Source organism: Mustelus asterias, chromosome 29 (assembly GCF_964213995.1).
Source record: "Mustelus asterias chromosome 29, sMusAst1.hap1.1, whole genome shotgun sequence".
Classification (NCBI taxonomy): domain Eukaryota; kingdom Metazoa; phylum Chordata; class Chondrichthyes; order Carcharhiniformes; family Triakidae; genus Mustelus; species Mustelus asterias.
This window is the reverse complement of record NC_135829.1, coordinates 24,849,191-24,875,284: the sequence shown is the minus strand read 5'-3', so window position 1 is coordinate 24,875,284 and position 26,094 is coordinate 24,849,191. Positions and strand designations below refer to the sequence as shown.

At 44.2% G+C, this 26,094-nt stretch overlaps 1 protein-coding gene across 1 annotated transcript in view; it reads right to left on the bottom strand.

Annotated features, from left to right (window-relative positions):
* LOC144480591 (ras-related protein Rab-8B) overlaps window positions 1-26,094 on the bottom strand; it is a 138,993-nt gene that overhangs the window by 37,630 nt on the left and 75,269 nt on the right. Inside the window, exon 2 of the mRNA XM_078200220.1 lies at window positions 15,027-15,087. Within this exon, the coding sequence (XP_078056346.1) occupies window positions 15,027-15,087 (61 nt within the window). The remainder of the gene's footprint in view (window positions 1-15,026; window positions 15,088-26,094) is intronic.

The window sequence follows — 26,094 nt, the reverse complement described above, 5'->3', positions numbered from 1 at the left end:
CCTCACAAATTTGATAGAATTTTTTGAGGAGGTAACTAAGTGTGTTGATGAAGGTAGGGCAGTTGATGTCATATACATGGATTTTAGTAAGGCGTTTGATAAGGTCCCCCATGGTCGGCTTATGATGAAAGTGAGGAGGTGTGGGATAGAGGGAAAGTTGGCCAATTGGATAGGTAACTGGCTGTCTGATCGAAGACAGAGGGTGGTGGTCGATGGAAAATTTTTGGATTGGAGGCAGGTTGCTAGCGGAGTGCCGCAGGGATCAGTGCTTGGTCCTCTGCTCTTTTGTGATTTTTATTAATGACTTAGAGGAGGGGGCTGAAGGGTGGATCAGTAAATTGGCTGATGACACCAAGATTGGTGGAGTAGTGGATGAGGCGGAGGGCTGTTGTAGGCTGCAAAGAGACATAGATAGGATGCAAAGCTGGGCTGAAAAATGGCAAATGGAGTTTAACCCTGATAAATGTGAGGTGATTCATTTTGGTAGGACTAATTTAAATGTGGATTACAGGGTCAAAGGTAGGGTTCTGAAGACTGTGGAGGAACAGAGAGATCTTGGGGTTCATATCCACAGATCTCTAAAGGTTGCCACTCAAGTGGATAGAGCTGTGAAGAAGGCCTATAGTGTGTTAGCTTTTATTAACAGGGGGTTGGAGTTTAAGAGCCGTGGGGTTATGCAGCAACTGTACAGGACCTTGGTGAGACCACATTTGGAATATTGTGTGCAGTTCTGGTCACCTCACTATAAGAAGGATGTGGAAGCGCTGGAAAGAGTGCAGAGGAGATTTACCAGGATGCTGCCTGGTTTGGAGGGTAGGTCTTATGAGGAAAGGTTGAGGGAGCTAAGGCTGTTCTCTCTGGAGTGGAGGAGGCTGAGGGGAGACTTAATAGAGGTTTATAAAATGATGAAGGGAATAGATAGAGTGAACGTTCAAAGACTATTTCCTCGGGTGGATGGAGCTATTACAAGGGGGCATAACTATAGGGTTCGTGGTGGGAGATACAGGACGGATATCAGAGGTAGGTTCTTTACGCAGAGTGGTTGGGGTGTGGAATGGACTGCCTGCAGTGATAGTGGAGTCAGACACTTTAGGAACATTTAAGCGGTTATTGGATAGGCACATGGAGCACACCAGGATGATAGGGAGTGGGATAGCTTGATCTTGGTTTCAGATAAAGCTCAGCACAACATCGTGGGCCGAAGGGCCTGTTCTGTGCTGTACTGTTCTATGTTCTATGATCCCTGGAGGGATAAGGGGTTTTAGTTCAGTCGGGCAGCATGGTCAGTGCTGGCTTGGAGGGCCGAAGGGCCTGTTCCTGTAATTTTCTTTGTTCCTCCAGCTATCCTCTGCCCCACCTGAGCGAGAGCATAGGTCACATATTGGACTCCTCAGTTACCTGAGAACTCATATTTAATGTGAAAGCAAGTCCTCCTCGGTTCCAAGGGCCTGCCTAAGAGAAGAGCGCTAATAGTCTTGAGGAGATACTGGGCATGGCTATTCCCCACATTAGTCGGCTCGGTTATTTCAGATGGCTGGATAACGACACAGGGATGCTGACAGCACTGGCTCAATTCCTATAACAGCTAAAGTTATTCTCAACCTTGCCCCTTGCCTGAGGTGCGGTGACCCTCAGGTTAAATCACCATCAGTCAGCTCTCGCCACTCAAAGAGGAGAGCAGCCTATGGTCACCTGGGACTATGGTGACTTTAACACTTTTAAACAGCAGAGACTGGAGGTGGACCTGGGGAAAAGGGAGAGATTTCGCATCTCGAACTTGCATGGAAAGGTGCTCGGGAAGTGAAGGTACTGTTGGGAGTAATTGAGGACTGGACCAGAGAGAGTAATACAAATTTGGTGGTGACATCACGATGGGTATAGCAAAAATGGCAGTGAATGATCCAATGGCTGCTAAGGTGAAAGCCGAGGACAAGGAAAATGCTATCCAGTAGGGGGGGGAGTGGATGGAGTTTGTGCAGAAGTGTGGGAAATGGCAGAGTCACATTTTGGGGCCTGTCAGCCCTGGTTGCAAAGTGGGGATCTGAATCTTCTACTGAGGAAAAAGGAAGATATATCAAAGTGCTCATGTGGAATACTGCGCCACCAGAATAGATGTGATTGTGACAGAGAAAGAGAATGGACACCCAGAGGAGCATACAGAGGGCACAGAGTAAGATAGACACTAGTTATAGAGAGGTGGTCACACCTCCGGTTCAGTCAGGTAGATGGATAACCACCAGGTGAGCAGGCAAGTAATGCAGGAGTCTCTTTTGGCTATTCCCCTTCTCTAACAGGTATACTGTTTTTTGTATACTATGGGGGGAGGGGGGGGGGGGGGGGGTGTAGCCTCTCAGGGGAGCATAACTGCAGCAGCCTGTGGCACCACAGCTAGCTCTGCAGGGTCAGGCAAAGTCCAAGCGAGCGATAGCGGTAGAAGACTCGTGCGTTAAGGGCACAAACAGGCATTTCTGTGGCCGCATTTGAGACTCCAGGATGGTGCGTTGCCTCCCTGATGCCAGGGTCAAGGATGTCTCTGAGCGGTTGCATGAAATTCTTAAGTGGGAGGGTGAGCACCCAAGGCTGTTGCGCACATTAGTACCAACAACACAGGTTGAATGAGGGATGAAGTCCTGCAAAGTGAGTATAGGGAGTTAGGAAAGAGGCTGAAAAACAGGCCCTCAAGGGTAGTAATCTCTGGATTAATGCCAGCGCCACGTGCTAGTCAGGCAAGGAATAATAAGATAGGACAGATGAACGTGTGGCTAAGGAGCTGGTGCAGGGGTCAGGTTTCAGGTTCTTGGATCATTGGCACCTTCTCTGGGGTAGGGGCGACCTGTACAAGAGGGACGGGTTGCACCTAAACTGGAGGGTAACCAATATCCTTGCAGGGAGGTTTGCTAGTGCTACTCGGTAAGGTTTAAACTAGAGTGGCAGGGGGCTGGGAACCACAACAGCAGGTCAGCAAGTGGAGGGATTCAGGGGAGAGTAGATGTCAGGACCAGAAAGTCTGAGAGGAAGGACAGGTTAATGAACACAATGGGACTGATGGGCTGAAGTGTGTTTATTTCAACACAAGGAATATTATGGATAAGGCAGATGAGCTTAGAGCCTGGATCAGGTCATGGGACTATGGTGTTGTGACCAGAGGGCTAATACTGCCTGCTCAACATTCCAACTGAGGGACCTGATAGGGTGAACAGTTGGAAGCTTTTACCCCCCAAGGCAGAAATGACAATTACAAGCAGGTAAGGGGGTAAATATTTAGTAGAGATGTGCAGGCAAAGTTTTGTTTTTTACACAGAGTGCTGGGGGCCTGGAATGCACGGCCAAGTGAGGCGGTTGGGGCAGACACGTTAGCCACATTTAAGACTTATCCGGATAGACATATGAACAGACGGGGAATAGAGGGATACAGGCGGTTGGTCTAGATAGGACAACATGATCGGCATAGACTTGGAGGGTCAAAGGGCCTGTCCCTGTGCTGTACTATTCTTTGTGGTAAAAGAAGTGGAGGAATTGTATTATCAGGGAGAATGTCACATCTGCACTCAGAGGACATACAAGAAGCCTCATCCACTGAGGTAATATTGGTAGAGCGCAAAAATAAGTGTGCAATCATCCTGATGGGACTATACTATAGGCCCCCCAACAGCCACCGGGACATTAAGGAACAAATATGTAGGCAGATTATGGAAAGATGCAACAACAGGATTGTCATAGTGGGTAACCTTAACTTCCCCAGTATTGACTGGGACTTCCTTAGAGCAAGAGCTTAATGGGGCAGAATTTCTTGGGTGCATCAAACAGGATTTCTTGAAACATTTGTGGATAGTCCAACCAGAGGAGGAGCCATACTAGGCCTTGTATTGGCAAATGAGCCTGGCCAGGTAACTGGCCTTTCAGTGGGAGAGCCTTTTGTAAAGTGATCACAACTCGCAAGTTTTAAGATAGCTATGAATAAAGATAAGTCAGGACCTTGTGGGAAGGTACAAAATTGGGGGAGGACAATTTACAACCGTATTAGGCAGGAGCTAGGGAGAGTTAATTGGGAACAGCTGATATCGGGCAAGTCCACATTTGACATATGGGAGTTGTTGAAAGACTGACTGATCAGAGTTCAAGACTGGCATGTTCCAGTAAGGAGAAAGGGCAATGATAGGCAAGGGACCCTCGGATAACGAGGGAGGCTGTGAATTTAGTCAAAAAGGAAAAAAAGCATAGGTTTAGGAAACTAAAATTGGACCTATAAGGAATATAAAGAAAGCAGGAAAGAACGCAAGCCAGGAATTAGGAGAGCAAGGAGGGGCCATGAAATGACCATGGCAAATAGGGTTAAAGAAAATCCCATACATACATTAAAGACAAGAGGATGACTAGGGAGAGGATAGGACCACTTAAGAATAAAGGATGGAACTTGTGTTTGGAGGCAGAGAAAATGGGAGAGATGCTAAACGAGTACTTTGCGTCGGTATTCACCAAGGAGGTGGTCACGGTGGATAGTGAGATCAGTGTGGAACATGCTAATATGCTAGGGCATTTTGAGGTCAAGAAACAAGTGGTGTCGGGTCTCTTGAAGAGCATTAAGGAAGATAAGTCCCCAGGGCCTGATGGGATCTACCCCAGGTTATTGAGAGACAAGAGAGGAGATTGGTGGGGCCCTGGCAAAAATCTTTATAACCTCACTAACCACTGGAGAGGTCCTAGAGGACAGGCGAGTAGCTAATGTTGCTCCTCTGTTCAAGAAAGGAAATAGGGATAATCTAGGGAATTATAGACTAGCGAGTCTCACATCGGTGGTTGGACAGCTATTGGAGAGGACTCTTAGGGATATGATTTACACACAAGTGGAAAAGCATGGCCTAATTATGGAACATCAGCATGGCTTCGTGTGGGGCAGGTTATGTTTTACAAACTTGGTTGATTTTTTTTTGAGGTGACGGTGAAGGTGATTGATGAGGGTAGAGCAGTGGATGTTGTCGACATGGATTTTAGTAAGACCTTTGACCTGATTGTATGTTCATCCAGAAGATTGAGATGCATGGGATTCACGGTGACGTGGCCACTTCGATTCAGAATTGGCTTGCCCATAGAAGTCAAATAGTAGTGGTGGAAGGGTGTTTTTCTGGTTGGAGGTTCGTGACTAATGGTGTACCACAGGGATCCTTACTGGGACTTCTGCTATTTGTGATATATATAAATGACTTGAATGAAAACGTACATGGGTGGGTTAGTAAGTTTGCAGACGACAAAGACAGGTGAAGTTGTGGATCATGTAGAAGGTTGTCAAAGGATACAGCGGGATGTAGATCAGTTGCAATTATGGGCGGAGAAATGGCAGATGGAGTTTAATTCAGGCATGTGTGAGGTGCTGCACTTTAGATGACCAAATGTTATGGAAGTATACAGTTAATGGCAGGACCCTGGACAGCATTAATATACAGGGGGATCTTGGGGTTCAAGTCCATAGCTCTCTGAAAGTGGCCACACAAGTAGATTGGGTGGTAAAAATGGCGTATGGCATGCTTGTCTTTATTGCTCGGGGCATTGAGTACAAGAGCCAGGGTGTCATGTTGTAGCTTTATAAAACCTTGTTTGGGCCACACTTGAGTATTGTGTTCAATTCTGGTCCCAACATTTCAGGAAGGATGTGAAGGCTTTGGTAAGGGTGCAGAAGAGGTTTACATTGATGATGCCTGGTTTAGAGGGTATAGAACATAGAACATAGAACAGTACAGCACAGAACAGGCCCTTCGGCCCACGATGTTGTGCCGAGCTTTATCTGAAACCAAGATCAAGCTATCCCACTCCCTATCATCCTGGTGTGCTCCATGTGCCTATCCAATAACCGCTTAAATGTTTCTAAAGTGTCTGACTCCACTATCACTGCAGGCAGTCCATTCCACACCCCAACCACTCTCTGCGTAAAGAACCTACCTCTGATATCCGTCCTGTATCTCCCACCACGAACCCTATAGTTATGCCCCCTTGTAATAGCTCCATCCACCCGAGGAAATAGTCTTTGAACGTTCACTCTATCTATCCCCTTCATCATTTTATACACCTCTATTAAGTCTCCCCTCAGCCTCCTCCACTCCAGAGAGAACAGCCCTAGCTCCCTCAACCTTTCCTCATATGACCTACCCTCCAAACCAGGCAGCATCCTGGTAAATCTCCTCTGCACTCTTTCCAGCGCTTCCACATCCTTCTTATAGTGAGGTGACCAGAACTGCACACAATATTCCAAATGTGGTCTCACCAAGGTCCTGTACAGTTGCAGCATAACCCCACGGCTCTTAAACTCCAACCCCCTGTTAATAAAAGCTAACACACTATAGGCCTTCTTCACAGCTCTATCCACTTGACTGGCAACCTTTAGAGATCTGTGGATATGGACCCCAAGATCTCTGTTCCTCCACAGTCTTCAGAACCCTACCTTTGACCCTGTAATCCACATTTAAATTTGTCCTACCAAAATGAATCACCTCACATTTATCAGGGTTAAACTCCATTTGCCATTTTTCAGCCCAGCTTTGCATCCTATCTATGTCTCTTTGCAGCCTACAACAGCCCTCCACCTCATCCACTACTCCACCAATGGGTATGAGCTATAAGCAGAGGCTAACAAACTAACGTTGTTTTCTCTGGAACGGCGGAGGCTGAGGGAAGACCTGATCGAACTCTATAATATTATGAGAGGCATAGATAGGGTTGACAGTCAGAATCTTTTTCTCCCAGAGTTGAAATGTCTAATATTAGGGGGCAAACACTTAACGTGAGAGCGGGAAAGTTCAAAGGAGATGAGGGGCAAGTATTGTACACAGAGTGGTAGGTGTCTGGAACGCACTGCCAGGGATGATGGCGGAGGCAGATACGGCAGAGGCAATTGAGGGGCTTTTAGAGTAGGACATGAACATTGAAGGAATAGAGGGATATGGAACAAGGGCAGGTAGAAGGGATTAGTTTAATTTGGCATCATGTTCGGCACAAAATGGCAGACCGAAGGGCCTGTTTCTGTGCTGCACTGTTCTAAGTTCTATGCTTTAATGGAAGAAAGATATAGGGGGTTACAGGTATCGAAATGTCATAGAGTCCTGAAAAGAATCCTGACAGTGAAGAGGCCAATTTGCCCAGATTCTGCACCGATTTTCTTATAGAGTATCTTACAGAATATTTTCTCCCCACTCTATCCCTATAAGTCCACACATTTACCATGGCTATTTCATTTAACCCACACATCCTGGGACATTAAGGTACAATTTATCATTGCCAATCCATTGAACCTGCATATCTTTGGACTGTGAGAGGAAACAGGGACACTTGGAGGAAGCCCATGCAGACACGGGGAGAATTTACACACCCCACAGAGTCACTCAAGGCTGGAATTGAACCTGGGTACTTGGTGCTGAGGCGCAACAATGCTAACCACTGTGCCACCCCAATATAAATGTATTTCACAGTTGAAAAGAAAGGAAAATACTGTTGCGCTGACCGTGTTCAGACTTTGTCTCTGAGCTTTTGGACAGATAGACAGCAGAGAGTTCAGCCCATGGAGATTGGGGCGGGGGGGGCTGGAGGAGTGCACAGGAGAGTGTGCACGACAGGGAGAACACCAAGTAGAGCAGCAGATAGAGGGAGAAAAACAGAAATAAAATAGATACTTCTCTGTTCAGTAAAAGAAAAGATAATAGAGCTAAGTATGATTTAAGGGGACCAACATTTTTTTGTCATAAGAACGAACATCTGAAGATACCATCAGCGCCACTTGTGAAAAACCAGTCATTTTCAATTGGAAAAGACCAGTGCATGGAGGATTACAAGAATCTAGTGTTCACGGGTGAAGTCTCCACACCACATGTTTATCCAGCAAAGCAGGGAAACGAGCTCAATTGCTGATAGTAATAGAAGAGAAACTCTCACTAGAAGATAGTCTCTTTAAGAATAAGATATTGGTAAGGCCACACTTGGAATACTGTGTACAGTTTTGATCACCCTATTATAGAAAGGATATTATTAAACTGGAAAGAGTGCAGAAAAGATTTACTAGGATGTACTGGGACTTGATGGTTTGAGTTATAAGGAGAGGTTAGATAGACTAGGACTTTTTTTCTCTGAAACATAGGAGCCCTAGGGGTGATCTATAAAATAATGAGGGGCATAGATCAGCTAGATAGTCAATATCTTTTCCCAAAGGTAGGGGAGTCTAAAACGAGAGGGGCATAGGTTTAAGGTGAGAGGGTCCAGAGGGGCAATTTTTTCATGGAGGGCGGTGAATGTCTGGAACAAGCTGCCAGAGATTGTAGTCGAGGCAGGTACAATTTTGGCTTTTAAAAAGCGTTTAGACAGTTACATGGGTAAGATGGGTATAGAGGATAAGGGCCAAACGCAGGCAACTGGGACTCGCTTAGGGGTTAAAAAAGGGGCGGCATGGACAAGTTGGGCCGAAAGACCTGTTTCCATGCTGTATGACTATGCTCAAATCCTCTCGCTCTGAAGGCGAGCTACCATTTGCTTCCTTTACTGTCTGCTGTACCTGCACACTTACTTTCATTTCACTGACGATGCACGAGGACACCAAGATCCCGCTATCCCCCTCTCTCAATTTACACCCATTCAAATAATAATCTGCCTTCCTATTATTGCTATCAAAGTGGATAACCTCACATTTATCTGCATCTACTATGCGTATGTCCACTCATTCAGCCTGTCCAAAACACACAAGCATCTCTGCATCCTCCTCACAGCCCATCCTCCAATCCAACTTTGTATCATCTGCAAATTTGGAGATAATATAATTTGTTCCCTCTCAAAATGTGAACATTTGGGGTCCTAGCATAGATCCCTGCAGTACCCACTCGTCACTGCCCACCAATCTTAAAACGACCCATTTATGTCAACTCTTTGCTTCCTGTCTGCTAACCAGCTTTTTGTCCATCAAGACAATACCCACAATCCCATGCACTTTAACTCTATAGGATTCGGGTCAGGGACTTTGTCGAAAGTGTTCTGAAAGTCTAAATAAACCACATCCACTGGTTCTCCTTTGTCACCTCTACTAGTTACATCGTCAAAGAATTCCAATAGATTCACCTATTTGTTCCTTTAATGCCTGCCTTTGCATGTCCACTGACCTTCCTTTCAGTAATGTTTCTCAGTCTATCTTAGTCAATTCATGTCTCATACCATCATAGTTACCTTTGAGATTCAGAACCCTGGTCTGAGAATGAACTAAGTCACTATCCACCTTGAAAAAGAATTCTATCATATTATTGTCACTCATCCCCAAGAGTTCTCTCTCAAATAGATTGCCAACTAATCCTTTCTCATCACACAATACCCAATCCAAGATGGCCTGTTCCCGTTTATTCCTCAACGTATTGGTCCAGAAAACCATCCTGCATACTCCTCCTCTATTGTACTGTGACTAATTTGATTCTCTCAATCTATATGCAGATTTAAAGTCAGCCATAATCACAGATGTTCCTTTGACACATGCATCTCTGATGTCCTGTCTGATGCTATTCCCAACATTACCACCACAGTTTAGTGATCTATATACCAGCCCCGCAAATGTTTTTTGCCCCTTGGTGTTTCTTAACTTGACCCATACAGATTCCACATAGTCTGTGCTAATATATTTTCTCAATATCGTATCAATATCTTCTTTATTCAACAATGCAACTCCACCACCTTTTCCTTTCTGTTTGTCCTTCCTAAACATTGAATAGCCCTCAATGTTTAGTTCCCATCCTTGGTCACCTTGGAGCCATATCTCCGTAATGCCAATTATACCATATCCCTTTACATCTACCTGCGCAACTACTTCATCTATTTTGTTTTGGATGCAGAGTGCTCAGGTACAAACCTTAAGGCAAGCTCTTTTAATGTTTCTTGTCCCGTTCCTACTATTTTTTACTGTATTGATTAAGGGTATTAATGGAGGTAGTTTAGTGTTCCGTTGCATGAAGGCAATTTAAAATGTTTCATTTCTGTATTCCAGTTGTGGCAAATGTGTTGAAGCTATCTATTAATGGTTTCTGTTTTACATTAGGAAATAATCTCACTGGAGATATAGTGCCGCTGCTTCCAGTGATGTCAGGTAGGCAAGGGGGAAAGGGGAAGAGAAAGAGAGAGAGAAGAAAAGTGAGAGGAGGTCCCACTGAGACAAAAGGTTACAGCTGGTGTAGCCAGCAGAGGGAAGAAAGTTGCAAGTCTTCAGCAAGCTACCGGGACTGCAACAAGGAATTATCCACATATTCCACACAACAGTAGGCATAGTTAGGACACATTTGGTAATCATGGCAACATTCATTTGATTGCGAGGAAGTGAACTGAGTTGAAGTCGAAGTTGTTCAACGCTAATCAAGGATGGCATCTATCTGGAAACAACACTATGTAGAATCTGTTTGGGTAGAGATAAAAAAATAGCAATGGTAAGAGATCACTTGTGGGACAGGCATACAGGGTGTCTACAAAACTTAATGTGATAATCATGGATGACTTTAATCTCTACATTAGGAAAATCAGATTGGCAAAGATAGCCTGGAAAATGAGTTCATAGTGTGTTTTTCAGATAATTTCTTCGAGCATTGCATTGTAAACAGGCTATCCTAGACCATGTGCTTTGAGACAGGATTAATCAATAACCTTATAGTAAAGAAGCCTCGAGGTGACAGCAATCATAAGATAGTAGAAATTCATGTTCAGTTTGAAAGTGAGAAGTGTGGGTCAATGGCTGGTGTTTAGACCTAAAAAAGGTATGAAAGTAGAGCTGGTTACGGCAAACTACAAAGCTAGGTTTCAAGGTAGCCCAGCAGAGTTGCAGTGGCGGAGCTACAACGCTTAGAAAAGATTTATCCCCGTGAGAAAGGGAGGCTCGTAGAGAGGGATGCATCACCTGTGTCCAAGAAAGAAAGTTAAGGATAGTATTAAATTGACATACAAAGAGATTGGGCTGTTTAGGCCTATACTTCGAAGTTTAGAAGAATGGGAGATGATCTAATTGAGGTGTGCAAGATAAGGGGGATTGACAAAGTAGTAGGTGGAGAGAATGTTTCCTCTTGCAGGGCAACCTAGAACAAGGTGTCATAATTTTAGGATAAGGGGTCGCAGATTTAAAACAGATGGTGTGAAATCACTTCTCTCAAAGAATCATGAGTCTGTGGCATTCACTACCCCAATGCTGGGATTTTAAGTAAATTTAAGAGGGGGACAGGGTTTTAATTAGTAAAGGTTTGAAGGGCTATGGTGAAATGGCAGGTAAGTGGAGCTGAGGCCAAGATGAAATCAGCCATGATTATATTAAATGGTGGAGCAGGCGCAAGGGACTAAATGGCCTCCTCCTAAAATTATAGAATCATAGAACCTCCCCCCCACCCTTGGCCCATAGCCCTGAATGTTTGCTGTGTCAAGTGTCCATCCAGATACTCTGTTCCAATGAATAGAGACTCCACCACTTGGGGTGATTACCCACTCAGTCCCAATTGGTCCCTCAAGCCAGGTGACCATCTCCTGCTGTGGTGCCCTTAAAGGGCACATCCTTCCCCCTTTAACTCCTTTATACAATCTTCAATAACTAAGTTACTCAATCCTAAACTCTAAACATTATACACATGAATTCAACAATTATAAGTGTTGTACAGAGTCATAGAATCATGGAATCTACAGTGTAGAAGGAGGCCATTTGGCCCATAGAGCTTGCACCAACAACAGGTCCCATCCCCGTAACCCCATAACCCCTCATATTCACAGTCCTAATCCCCCTGACACCAAGAGGCAATTCATCATGGCCAATCAACCTGACCCGCACATGTTTGGACTATGGGAGGAAACCGGAGCACCCGGAGGAAACGCACACAGACACGGGGAAAATGTGCAAACTCCACACAGTCACCAGAGGCCAGAATTGAACCCGGGTCCCTGGTACTGTGATGCAGCAGTGCTAACCACTGTGCCAAGAGTCTTTGAGGGTTTTTCTGCTTCTTGTAGAACAATGTAATTTTTTAGTTCAATATGCTTCCACTGGATCGACATCAACAGGAACTGCAAACAACAAGTATCTCATCTGGCAAAGGCAGTTCATTGCTACAGCAAAAAGAATTAAAGCTCTAGAAGACATTAAACAAGATGAAATGGCTGACAGCAAACTTTTTAAAAAGTTGCAAAAGTTGACAAATTAAAAAAGAACTCAATCAGACAATGTGGAATAAACTGAACTCCACGAAGAAGCAACGTGAAAATATTTCCAAGTCCAGTGAAAACTTGAAACTTGAAAACTAGGGATATGGGGTTAGGGCCTGGGTGGGATTGTGGTCGCTGCAGACTCGATGTGCCAAATGGCCTCTTTCTGTACTGTAGGGTTTCTATGATTCTACATGCTTCCACCGAGACATCAGTTACATCAATAACAGGCCAAGCAGGTACTTCGGTGCCTACAGGTTTGAAGACATGTCTTGATGGCAATGCTGACTGTTGGAGCATCTCAACTTTGCCAGTGATTCAATTGTTACGAACAATCCATTCCTCCATGTCTACTGGATACGACAGGGGTCCGATCACAGAGACAATAATTCCAGGGATCTAACTTGATCCGCTACCAAAGTTCCGTATTACGACACCATGTCATATTCTGTACTATAGAACATAGAACAGTACAGCACAGAACAGGCCCTTCGGCCCACGATGTTGTGCCGAGCTTTATCTGAAACCAAGATCAAGCTATCCCACTCCCTATCATCCTGGTGTGCTCCATGTGCCTATACTATATATGATTTTTATTGTTGCAGTGGTGATGGCTCATTGATGAGATCTTAATGCTTGTTTATGTTTAGACATACATGTGTGCTGGTAATCTTTAACTTGTGTACAGTTCCAAATATGGTCTTTCATGGAGCTCTTCCATACAAGCTTGCTGCTTTTGCATTCACATGACCATTTCAGCAACCTTGTTCTGGTATGTAATCTCAGTTTCTTTCTCTGTCTGCGTTTCTGATTCTGCCATCAATTTCATTGTTTTTTACCTCTGCAGTTAACTTCTCATTGCCAAGCTTCCTTTTCAAGCTCTTATTCTCTCAATTCAAGTTTTCACTGGACTTGGAAATATTTTCACGTTGCTTCTTCGTGGAGTTCAGTTTATTCTACATTGTCTGATTGAGTTCTTTTTTAATTTGTCAACTTTTGCAACTTTTTTTAAGTTTGCTGCCAGTCATTTCATTTTGTTTAATGTCTTCTAGAGCTTTAATTCTTTTTGCTGATTCCTCTATGTTCCTGGTTTATATTGAAGTCATTAACTTCTGCATTTCTTCCAAGGAAAATGTTCTTGCTGGACTTATAGATTTCACAAATGGAATATTCATTTCTACTTGTCTTAACTTTAGCTTCAGTTGATCAGTATGGCGACTTGAGACCACAAATAAGGTAGTCAAATGCGTTTTTCAAAGAAGGAACTTTGTTATAAAAATTAATGATGTGGAGATGCCGGCGTTGGACTGGGGTAAGCACAGTAAGAAGTCTCACAACACCAGGTTAAAGTCCAACAGGTTTATTTGGTAGCAAATACCATAAGCTTTCGGAGCGCTGCCCCTTCGTCAGATGGAGTGAAAATCTGTTCTCCAACAGTGCACAGAGACACAGAAATCAAGTTACAGAATACTAATTAGAATGCAAATCTCTACAGCCAGCCAGGTCTTAAAGGTACAGATAATGTGGGTGGAGGGAACATTAAACACAGGTTAAAGAGATGTGTATTGTCTCCAGACAGAACAGCTAGTAAGATTCTGCAAGATCAGGGGGAAAGCTGTGGGGGTTACTGATAATGTGACATAAATCCAACATCCCGGTTGAGGCCGTCCTCATGTGTGCGGAGCTTGGCTATCAGTTTCTGCTCAGCGACTCTGCGCTGTCGTGTGTCGTGAAGGCCGCCTTGGAGTCGCTGAGCAGAAACTGATAGCCAAGTTTAAATGTTAACATCAATATCTACATCTGTACATGTTGCCTGTAATACCAAGTGGAATTATAATGGGAATTCAAACTTAGCATTTCAGTGTAGCATTGTAGTGCACAGAAAAAATTTGCTGCCAACAATTGATTCCCGATCAGACTCTGCTTCTGATTCCAGCACAATCTTAGAGATTTTATGGTGATACTGCCTCCTTCGGCTAGATGCAATGTGTTCTGACTTTATGCAGGGAGTTTCTACAAAGTCCAGGTATTTCAATGTGTGGATAATGAAATTCTTAATCCCAGGGTCATAATTTCAAGCCCCACTTTAGGTAATTACAATTTTCTTCAATATTTTAATCAAAATAGTTTGTTTCTTTACCAAAACATGTCCTTAAGCTAACAGTTACAAACAGTTCCCCACATTGGAAGTTGATAATCTCCACATTGGAAGTTGAGAATCTCATTTAATGATCTGCCATCATGTAGTTTACAGAGGAGGAACAGTGCTAAATGATAAGTGAACTAAATGCAAGAAATTGCAATTGGTGAAGGACCACACAGAACTAAAAATGCACAACTATTGTTCGCTTGCGTCAAGCCAACTTATTTGTTTGAATACAGCCAGTTGACATACTTAGTTGTTGCCAACTAAGTTTGTATGTGCAGGAAGTGTTCCCCCTCATATTCCAGCACAAACACAACCTTTCCAATTCAGAGGAAAAAGGTCATTAACCTGAAGTGTTCACTCTTTCTACTTCCACAGATGCCGCTAGATTTCAACTTTTTCAGATTTTCTGCATCTGCTGCATTTTGCTTTTGGAGTACGAGAACTTACGGTTACACCAACCAGATTGTAATAAGCAAGCAGGATAACAGCAATCAACAACAAATCTTTCAGAATGCTGAAAAAAGCCATCAAACATGTTAACAGCTTCTTTCTTCAAACAAATTGGCAAACCTGCTGAGCAATTACAACATCTTTTTAAAATCTAAGATTGTACAGCTTAATTTTTAGATTTAGATCAATAAATCCAACATTTGATTCATCAGGTAAGCTTGACCAAATGTTGTGAACTATGAGTACTCACCATATCTGTAATTTGATTTTCTTTCCATCCAATTCTACTGTTCGTATTTTGAAGTCAATTCCTGTAAAAGAAAGTGCCAAATGAATACAAAATGCTTCACAATGGAAGAAAGTCCATTGAAGTACTCCATGTCACTCAAGTAGAATCTTTCTACATGCAACCTCACAAAAAGGATCCTGACAGAGGTCACAGCACTCAGTAAATCTCAGTGAAATTTCAGTAATTATTGAGTCACGACTACTTTCAATAACCAGTGATAATTTAGCATTCAGAATCATACTGAAGCTTACAGCCCAAGCATTGGGTGAAGAAAGCATTGTGGAACTACTACTGGAAATTGTTAAATGGTTGTTTTTAACATGAGATGTTTGAAACAAGTGGTTAAAAAAATCCAGTCCAGGTCAGTTCACGGTTGTCATTGAGTCGCGGATTGACCAGATTGTGTACTGATCGCAACTGGATTCTACTGGAGACAACAGATTAAGGGACAGTGATGCAGTAGTATTGTCAGTGGACGAGTAATCCAGAGAACCAGGGTAATCCTCTGGGGACCCGGGCAAAATTTGAATTCAATTAAACTCTGGAATTAAAGATCTATTGAAACCATTTACAAACCCATTTGGTTCACAAACATCCTTCAGGAAAGGAAATCTGCTGCCTTACCTGGTCTGGAGCAATGGCCACTCTTAATTGGCCTAGCAAACCAACAAATTTTGGCCCAACCAGCACAGCCCATGTACCAGGAATGAATGAAAACGGGCAATTTCTACTGCACTCATCCAAAATCCAGTGAGGGCTCCCAGTAACCAGCTAACTTCAGCTGGAACCAGGTCACCATTGATAATTTCATGAGAACCAGTATGCCAGCGAAAACCCCTTTCTCATCCCTTCCCTCCCCCCCCCTCCAATTTCTACCCTCCCACTACTGCAGCTCATAACCTTTATTTTGTACTGCCTCTCCTCCAAATGCACCAACTCATCTGTTTCTCTCCCCAACTCTCCTTCCCCACCCACGCTCATTGCAGCACCTGTCCCAGTTCTCCTTGCCCACCTACATCTAGTGCATCCCTCCCCCTCCACAACACTCCCCTGCTCTCATTGGAAGTCAGGGTGCATTTCAATGGCAAAAGTGTCTAACATGCAGAAAGTGTCATATCATTGATGGAAACAACAGTGAAGTATTTAGACTGGGGGGAGAGGGGGGAGACAGGAGTCGAAGCTGGGAGTGTCTTGGCCGATGGCATCACTCAGGTCCAATTTTGAAAGCGGAGAGCTTCATATTTGTGTAGCTAGGCTCAAGATTGGGGTGGGGTGGGGAGCAGCGCGTTGGGTCAGTCACGGGCCAACCACAGCTTGCTCCATTGGTTTCACCAGTCAAGTGTTCCTTATTTTGTACTCGCTAGAGTATAATTTGCTGGAATTGGCACCTGCAGCATAAGTAGCGGAGGAGACGACAGCATTCTTGGAAGCAGAGGAAATGGCAGCAGAATCAGCAACAGTGACAAAGGAGGCAGCAGCAGTGAAAGAGGAAGCAGAGACTGAGACGGTGAAGGCTGTGGCAAAAGCAGCAGAGGCAACAACAGCAGCAGTGGCAGCGAGTTGCCAATGGAGGCAGATTCCACAAGAGTATAGGCAGCGGTACTGGCAACAATGGTGGAGGTAGGCAATGGAGATGGTGGCAACAGTGGCGGATGTGGCAACTGAGATAATGGAGGAGGCAGAGGCATCTGAGGCAGATGGAGGAATGGCAAAGGATCCTTGAAGATCCTTGAAGGTGACGTCACAGGTGGAGAAGGTAGTGAATAAGGCATATGGCATGCTTGCCTTTATAGGACGGGGCATAGAGTATAAAAGTTGGGGTCTGATGTTGCAGATGTATAGAACGTTGGTTCGGCCGCATTTGGAATACTGCATCCAGTTCTGGTCACCACACTACCAGAAGGACGTGGAGGCTTTGGAGAGAGTGCAGAGGAGGTTTACCAGGATGTTGCCTGGTATGGAGGGGCTTAGTTATGAGGAGAGATTGGGTAAACTGGGGTTGTTCTCACTGGAAAGACGGAGGATGAGGGGAGACTTAATAGAGGTGTATAAAATTATGAAAGGCATAAATAGGGTGAACGGTGGGAAGCTTTTTCCCAGATCGGTGGTGACATTCACGAGGGGTCATAGGTTCAAGGTGAGGGGGGGGTGGTTTAAACACGGATAATAGAAGGACGTATTTTACACCGAGGGTGGTGGGGGCCTGGAATGCGCTGCCGGGCAAGGTGGTGGAGGCGGGCACACTGGGAACGTTTAAGACTTATCTAGATAGCCACATGAACGGAGTGGGAATGGAGGGATACAAAAGAATGGTCTAGTTTGGACCAGCGCGGGCTTGGAGGGCCGAAGGGCCTGTTCCTGTGCTGTATTGTTCTTTGGAAGGCCAGGCACAGTAGAGGTGGTGGGTGGCATGGCCGCGACTGGGTCCAGACGCCATGATGTGACGGGCAGGCCACAGCCGGGGCAGAGAACTGACAAAGTTGGTAACAGTGATAGAGGTAGTGGCAAGACAGGGCACTTGGGGCTCAGAGGAAGATGTCAAGCACGAGTGGCTATTTTGTATCCATGCCATCCACAGGTCAGAAACTGCTGCCTGATTATTGGCTTATTTAGGCTTAATGGCTACCCCCAAAAAGAAATTCTTACAGCCGTAAAGGCTCGGTCTAGATTTATGTGACAGTAATTTAAAGTCTTCTGCTACATCACTTTCAATGCTGACTATCGCAGCAGCACTCTGATCATGAAAAAAATATAGGGTGGAATTTGTAGGAGACTGATTCTAAGTGTTCAGCTGGCATGAAAATGGGAGAGTTGCAGATTTGTTTTTTAGGTGAATTTTCACACCCAATGTGTAAACAGTGCATGGAGAAATGGTCCGGAGCATTTCTAGCTGCTGCAGGCAGTAGGCTGGGTTTAATTCGTCAGCCAGCCTGCAGAGGGAGCTATTGCACATGCGCAGATCTCTGATTCTGCACATGCGCAATAGCAACTGCAGAGGGAGCTACTGGACATGTGCAGACCTCATTCTGCACATGCACAATTCCAACAGCAGAGTTCTGGCAGACAGAGAGCTGTCAAGCCCCTGCTGCTGCAGGCAGTCTGAACAAACCCTGCAATTGTGGGGACCCACAGGTGATCGTAAGCCCCACACTGCCTGAAATGCAGCCCCCGCCACCGCCCAGACCGATCGCCCGCACCCCCTTAGCCCCTCCCTCACCCATCCCTCCAAATCAGGCCGCCTCCTAAAAGACCTACCACAATAGGCAGTGCCCAAGGGGGACCTTGCCCTCGACGGCCTCTGGTTCTATCGGCAAAGCATATACAACTGTTCCCCATTCATGGGGAACAGGCGTTTTCCTCGCCGGAGAGAACCTCTCCCGGCGAGGCCATCAAGGCAAGCGAGCCCGGGTGTTTGAGCACCGGGCTCGCTAATGCTTTTTCAACGAGCACTATAATGAATTAAATTTATTCAGCCTCTCACCCATTTCTGGCGAGAGGCTGAACTTGCCAGAAATCCGGCTCTTGTAAGATTGTGAAATTGGACGCAATCCTGATTTCTCGGTTCTCGTGCAATTTTACTGGCTCGCTCCGTCCATCAATGGGGGGGGGGGGGGGGGGGGGGGCGATCCAGTAAAATCCTAGCCATAGATTTATTGGGGTTCTACAAATGACCCTCAAACTCATATAAAAAACAAACTTTTATTTTTGCTTCCAGTTGCAGAGGGTGACATCAGCCTCTCCCTATGTTGCCGCCCTCTCAGTGTGAATATTGCCCAGGCACATTGTAGATGTGTCTGTATTTTAATTGTGTGTGTTTGTTCCCTTTTCTTCCCCCACAATTGAATTTGCAGTTTTTACTCCAACTTTTATTCAGTGTTGCATCTAGACATATTTAAAGTTTATTTTAAATTTTATTTATTAGTGTCACAAGTAGGTTTATATTAACATTGCATTGAAGTTACTGCGAAAATCCCTAGTCGCCACACACCGGCTCCTGTTTAGGTACACTGAGGGAGAATTTAGCATGGCCAATGCTCCTAAGGAGATGTAGCCTCAAAATCTACTGCATCACATTTATTTGTTCAGGGCACCTTCATTCACATACATGTTGGAAAGAATGCATATTTTCAGCTGATTACTGACATCAGATGATCCTCAAACCTGCAACATAAAGGTGCACCAGAAATAACTGCATTTCATGAAATACCACCTGATATACTGGGAAATTAACCCAATTCAGTCCAGTACTTAAAGCAATACTATTAGTTCTTTGGTACCTCCTGCTGGGCTACCATTTGTGAACTTCAATTAATTAACCACTTCAATTACCAGTCCCCAATTTTTCAGTAAAGTCCCTCTGTGGCAAAATACACAATCAACTAGATTACGTAACTGTTTGACCACCCTTCCCTCCACAAAGCAAGCAGCCACAGGGTAACTGCTGCACCACGCCATGAGTTCTTAAATGGGTGACTCCACCATTTTCAGATTTTATTACGGGGGGGGGGGATCCCACCCATGGTTCCTCAGTTTAGTGGCCTCATATTCTGTTCCAGTAAAACTCAATGACAAAGATGTCAGTGAAAATGAAAGAGGAAGTAACATTTGCAGACAACAGAAGCATTACACAGGATTGTTCTCTGGATGTTCTTTTTTTAAATATTAATATTGTTCTTTTCCCCTTTAATTACATTTACACTTGCCCTTCTCATTTTCAGCTTCAAAGGGCTTGTACTTGAAACATTAAGTATATGCTCCCTCCATCAATGTTGCTTGACCTTGTGTTTCTCTAGCATTGTTTGGTTTTCATTTTTCCAGCATCTGCATTATTTTGCTTCCTAAAATTATGCTGAAAAATCTTTATTTTCATCACAACAATTTTTTTCTCCTCTCTTTAAAACATTGAATCTTTCTTGGGAATGGTTCGACCAGTAGGATCTCTTACCCGCCAGTACCTCATTCAATTCGTCAGTACTTATCTCAGACAAAAAAAAAAGCACAGTGCATGACATCTGAGTTGCATTGTTACCCGACACCCAAACACGTGTGGTTTGACAGATTGCTGGATGGTGGTACAGAACAGGCAATCTGACTACTCCTCAACCTCATAAGCAGCGAAGTCAAATGTATCCTCCCAACAATTAAGGTCAGCACATATCTTCACCAAGTTAGCAGCTCACAGGATAAACCAAATCAAGCAGCTCACAGGATAAACCAAATCACTAACAGCAGTTGACATTTTATTAATTCCCTCAATTCATTTATTTAAAAGAAAAGCAACAATAGAGGACTGTGCCTGTATTTGCATCTTGTGGATGATTAAAACAGTTAAGGATCAGATCAGAAACCCCAAGGAATATTATGAAGTTAGACTAGACCCCAACTATTTTTTTTATTTTTAGCATCTAGACAGCCATATGAACGGAGTGGGAATGGAGGGATACAAAAGAATGGTCTAGTTTGGACCAGGGAACGGCGCGGGCTTGGAGGGCCGAATGGCCTGTTCCTGTGCTGTATTGTTCTTTGTTCATTAGTGTGAGGCAAAGTGTTTCACTGCAGCTGTGACTCTATTGACACACTAGGAAGTTTTTAACAAAGCAAATTTTATTTAACAATACAGTTTAACTATAACAAAATAATTTGGCTTAGCATTTAACAACTGAAATTCTTAACTGCTCACCCATTTCTATTAGTTCCAATTTAGGCAATATCCCTCTTGTGTACTTAAATTCCTCTTCAAAACCAGTTAGCAAACAACACAGGCTTACATGTTTTTAGCTGTTAACAGTCCTAGAGCCTTTGAATACCTCTGGAGAGAGAGATAGGGTTGTTAAGGCGGCGTACGGTGCGTCAGCTTTTATTGGTAGAGGGATTGAGTTTCGGAGACAGGAGGTCATGCTGCAACTGTACAGAACTCTGGTGCGGCCGCATTTGGAGTACCGCGTACAGTTGTGGTCGCCGCATTATAGGAAAGATGTGGAAGTGCTGGAAAGGGTGCAGAGGAGATTTACCAGGATGTTGCCTGGTATGGTGGGAAAATCGTATGAGGAAAGGCTGAGGGGCTCGAGGTTGTTTTCGTTCGAGAGAAGGTTAAGAGGACTTAATAGAGGCATACAAGATGATCAGAGGATTAGATAGGGTGGATAGTGAGAGCCTTTTTCCTCGGATGGTGTTGGCTAGCATGAGGGGACATAGCTTTAAATTGAGGGGTGAGAGATATAGGACCGATGTTAGAGGTAGGTTCTTTACTCAGAGAGTAGTAAGGGTGTGGAATGCCCTGCCTGCAACAGTAGTGGACTCATCAACATTAAGAGCATTCAAATGGTTATTGGATAAACATATGGATGATATTGGAATAGTGTAGATTAGAGGGGCTTTAGATTGGGTCCACCGGTCGGCGCAACATCGAGGGCCGAAGGGCCTGTACTGCGCTGTAATTTTCTATGTTCTATCTAAAAAGGACAAGGGTAGCAGACATATGGGACCACCACCACCTGCAAGTTCCCCTCTAAGCCACTCACCATTCTAACTTGGAAATATATTGCAGTCGCTGGGTCAAAATCCAAGAATTCCCTCCCTAACGGCAGTGTGGGTCAACCCACAGCACATGGACTGAAGCATTTCAAGGAAGCAGCTCACCTTCTCAAGGGCAACTAGGGATGGGCAATAAATGCTGGCCACCAGCGACACCAATGTCCCATGAATCAATAAAACAAAGTGATGGAAGGAATTAACAGCACTATCAAATAGTACTTAGCAATAACTTGCTCATAGATGCCGAGTTTGGGTTCCGTCAAGGTAACTTCAACCCATTAAAACCTTGATTCAAACATGCATAAAAGAGCCAGAGGTGAGATAAGAGTGACTGCCCTTGGCATCAAGGCAGAATTTGACCTAGCGTGACATCAAGGACACTAAGCAAAACTGGAATTGAGGGGTATTCGCGGCGGGGATGGGGGTTTTACCCTCCGCTGGTTGGAGCCATATCAGGCACAAAGGATGATGGTTGCAGCAATTGGAGGTCAATCATTTCAGTTCCAGAACATCAATGCAGAAGTTGTTTAGGGTAGTCCCCTAGCCCAACCAGCTTCAGCTGTTTCATCAATTACTTTCCTTCAATCATAAGGTCAGAAGTGAGGATACTTGATGTTGTTATGAAGCAGAGGTTGATTCCCCCTGCGGACTAACACTTAACCACTCCGAGGAATACCTCGCCTCATAATCTGTTAAGTGTGAGAAGTGGTAATATTTGCGCTTCAACTTTTAGTTGAACTCCCTGACACACACACTAAATTAAAGTCAACAAGTAACAATTTATTTATCCAACTGTGAACAGGTTAACTGAACTTTTAACAAACCGAATAACACAGGATTCTAATGGAATGCTGTTTAGATAAATACAATTCCCACTTATTAACAAAGAAAAAAATCAAATTTTAGTCACCCTCTGAATTACAACCAGGTTTGTCGTATAAGAACATAAGAACATAAGAAATAGGAGCAGGAGTAGGCCATCTGGCCCTTCGAGCCTGCCCCGCCATTCAACAAGATCATGGCTGATCTGAAGCGAATCAGTTCCACTTACCCGCCTGCTCCCCATATCCCCTAATTCCCTTATCGATCAGAAAACTATCTACCCGTGATTTAAACATATTCAACGAGGAAGCCTCCACCACTTCAATGGGCAGAGAATTCCAGAGATTCACTACCCTCTGAGAGAAGAAGTTCCCCCTCAACTCTGTTCTGAACCGGCCCCCCCTTATTTTGAGGCTGTGCCCTCTAGTTCTGGTTTCCCTTCTAAGTGGAAAGAATCTCTCCACCTCTACCCTATCCAGCCCCTTCATTATCTTATATGTCTCTATAAGATCACCCCTCATCCTTCTAAACTCCAACGAGTACAGACCCAATCTGTTTAATCTCTCCTCATAAGCTACACCCCTCATATCCGGTATCAACCTGGTGAACCTTCTCTGCACTCCCTCCAAGGCCAATATATCCTTTCGCAAATAAGGGGACCAAAACTGCACACAGTACTCCAGTTGCGGCCTCACCAGTGCCCTGTACAGTTGCAGCAAGACCTCCCTGCTTTTATATTCTATCCCCCTCGCGATAAAGGCCAACATTCCATTCGCCTACTTGATCACCTGCTGCACCTGCAGACTGAGTTTTTGCGATTCGTGCACAAGGACCCCCAGGTCCCTCTGCACAGTCGCACGATGTAATTTTTCTCCATTTAAATAATACTCCAATTTACTATTATTTCTTCCAAAGTGGATAACCTCACATTTGCTAACATTATATTCCATCTGCCAGATCCTCGCCCACTCGCTCAGCCTATCCAAATCTCTCTCTTTGCTATTGTTGTGTGGGGGTGGTTGTAAAATTATAAAAAATGCCAAGAGTTGTAAAATTGAATTGTCGGTTTGAAAAAAAGTAGTTTTTTTGCCATACTTGAGTTTTAAAAAAATTCAGGTGCAAATGCAAATGAGAAACCCAAAGTGAACCATTGTATCGCGAGGCTCGGCAGTAATTGCTGCCAAGATGGCAGATTGTTTTTGAAGTTTGCCCAATCAATTAGATGTGGCGATGCCGGCGTTGGACTGGGGTAGGCGGAGTAAGAACTCTCACAACACCAAGTTAAAGTCCAACAGGTTTATTTGGAATCAGGAACTTTCGGAGGGCTGCTCCTTCATCAGGTGAGTCCTGAAGGAGCAGTGCTCCGAAAGCTCGTGATTCCAAATAAACCTGCTGGACTTTAGCCTGGTGTTGTCAGACTTCTTACTGTGATCAATTTGAAATAGGCATTTGAATAGTAGCAGCCTATCGGATTTGGATTTGATGTTTTGATAACCTATAAACCAATCCTATCGTGAGGGGTTTTTGCTATGTCACGGGGGTATAAAGGTCACAGCTCCCAGCTCCAAATTGCTCGAAGAGCGTCTACCAGTGACTGCCACAGATCACAGCTAGAAGGGGAGAGAGAGACAGACAGACAGAGACTGCTCTTTGCCAGTGTAACAGCCATATTTATGTCTCAAAAGGTACCAACAGAAGAAGTCAACAAAGACAGAAGATTCCAGAAGACGACAAACCTGACTGCATTTTTGAGTGTGACAAAAAATTCTATTTTTTTGATTAATAAGTGGGAATTGTGATTATCTAACAGCATTCCATTAGAATAGCATTTTATTCGGTTTGTTAATAGATTAGTTAACCTGTTTACTGTAATTTAGAAGAATAAAGTGTTACTTGTTGCTTTTACAGAGAGTGTCTCAGGTAGTTATTTTGATTAGACCACTAAAAGCTGTTGAAGTGCAAATAATCCCCCTTCTCACAAACTCTAACAGATCAAAGAGACGAGCCAGGGAACTACAGACCAGTGAGTCTCATATCTGTGGTTGGGAAACTACTGGAGAAGATTCTGAAGGAGAGAATCTATCTCCATTTGGCAAGGCAAGGCTTGACTAGGGATAGTCAGCATGATTTGGTCAGAGGGAGGTCATGCCTAACAAATTTCATTGAATTTTTTAAACATGTAACCAAGTGTGTGGATGAGGGTAGTGCAGTTGATGTAGTTTACACGGATTTCAGCAAAGCATTTGACAAAGTCCCACACCATTGGTCATTGAGTGTCTTTAAGACAGAGATAGATAAGTTCTTGATTAATAAGAGGGTCAGGGGTTATGGGGAAAACACAGGAGAAAGCTATGATTGAATGACGGAGCAGACTTGACGGGCCGAGGGGCCTAATTCTGCTCCTATGTCTTATGGTCTTACATGGGAGACTTATTAAGGAGGCTAATGCACATGGGATACAGGGTGATCTGATAAGGTGGATTCATAATTGGCTTTGCGGTCGGAGACAGAGGGTGATGACAGATGGCTGCTTTAGTGACTGGAGTATAGTGACTAGTGGCATACCACATGGATCTGTGCTGGGCCCCCTATTGTTCACCATTTATATAAATGACATAGATGACTACGTGGGGGGTAGGACCAGTAAGTTTGCCGATGACACAAAGATTGGCCGGGTGGTTAACAGTGAGGATGAGTGTCTTGCATTACAAGAAGATATAGACAAGATGATCAAATGGGCTGATAAGTGACAGATGTAATTTAACTCTGAAAAGTGAGAGGTGATACACTTTGGAAGGAGTAATTTGACAAGGAAGTATACTATGAAAGATCTGACACTGGGAAGTTCCAAAGAACAAAGGAAACTTGGCATGTTTGTCCATCGATCTCTAAGGCAGATTAATAGGATGGTGAAAAAGGCATATGGCACACTCCTTTATCAATCGAGGTATAGATTACAAAAGCAGAGAGGTCATAATGGAGTTCTGGCCACCACATTATAGGAAGGACATGAATGCACTGGAAGGAGTGCAGAGGAGAATCACCAGGATATTGCCTGGGATGGAACATTTAAGTTATAAAGAGAGGTTGGATAGACTTGGGTTGTTTTCTCTGGAGCAGAGAAGACTAAGGGGTGACCTGATTGAGGCGTTCAAGATTATGAGGGGAATAGACAGGGTGGATGGGGAGCAGCTGTTCCCCTTAGTTGAAGAGTCAGTTACAAGGGGACACAAGTTAAAAGTGAGGGGTTTAGAGGGGATTTGAGGAAAAACCTTTTTACCCAAAGGGCGGTGACTGTCTGGAATGCACTGCCTGGGAGGGCGGTGGAGGCGGGATGCCTCACATCCTTTAAAAAGTATCTGGGTGAGTATTTGACATGCCATAACATTCAAGGATATGGGCCAAGTGCTGGCAAGTGGGATTAGGTCGGCAGGTCAGGGCTTTTCATGCGTGGGTGCAGACTAGATGAGCCAAAGGGCCTCTTCTGCACTGCAGTATTCTGTGATTATGAAGGGAGGTACTTCTCTTATAGAGGTTGAGTGTTAGTTCTCGGAGGAGATCAACCGCCCCTTCATAACACTATCTAGATGAGGCTTTCTTTTGAGACATAAATGAGGCCATGAGAGCTCTCTCAGAGCTGAACTAAGCTGTTACTCAGCAGGTGGCAGTTGCT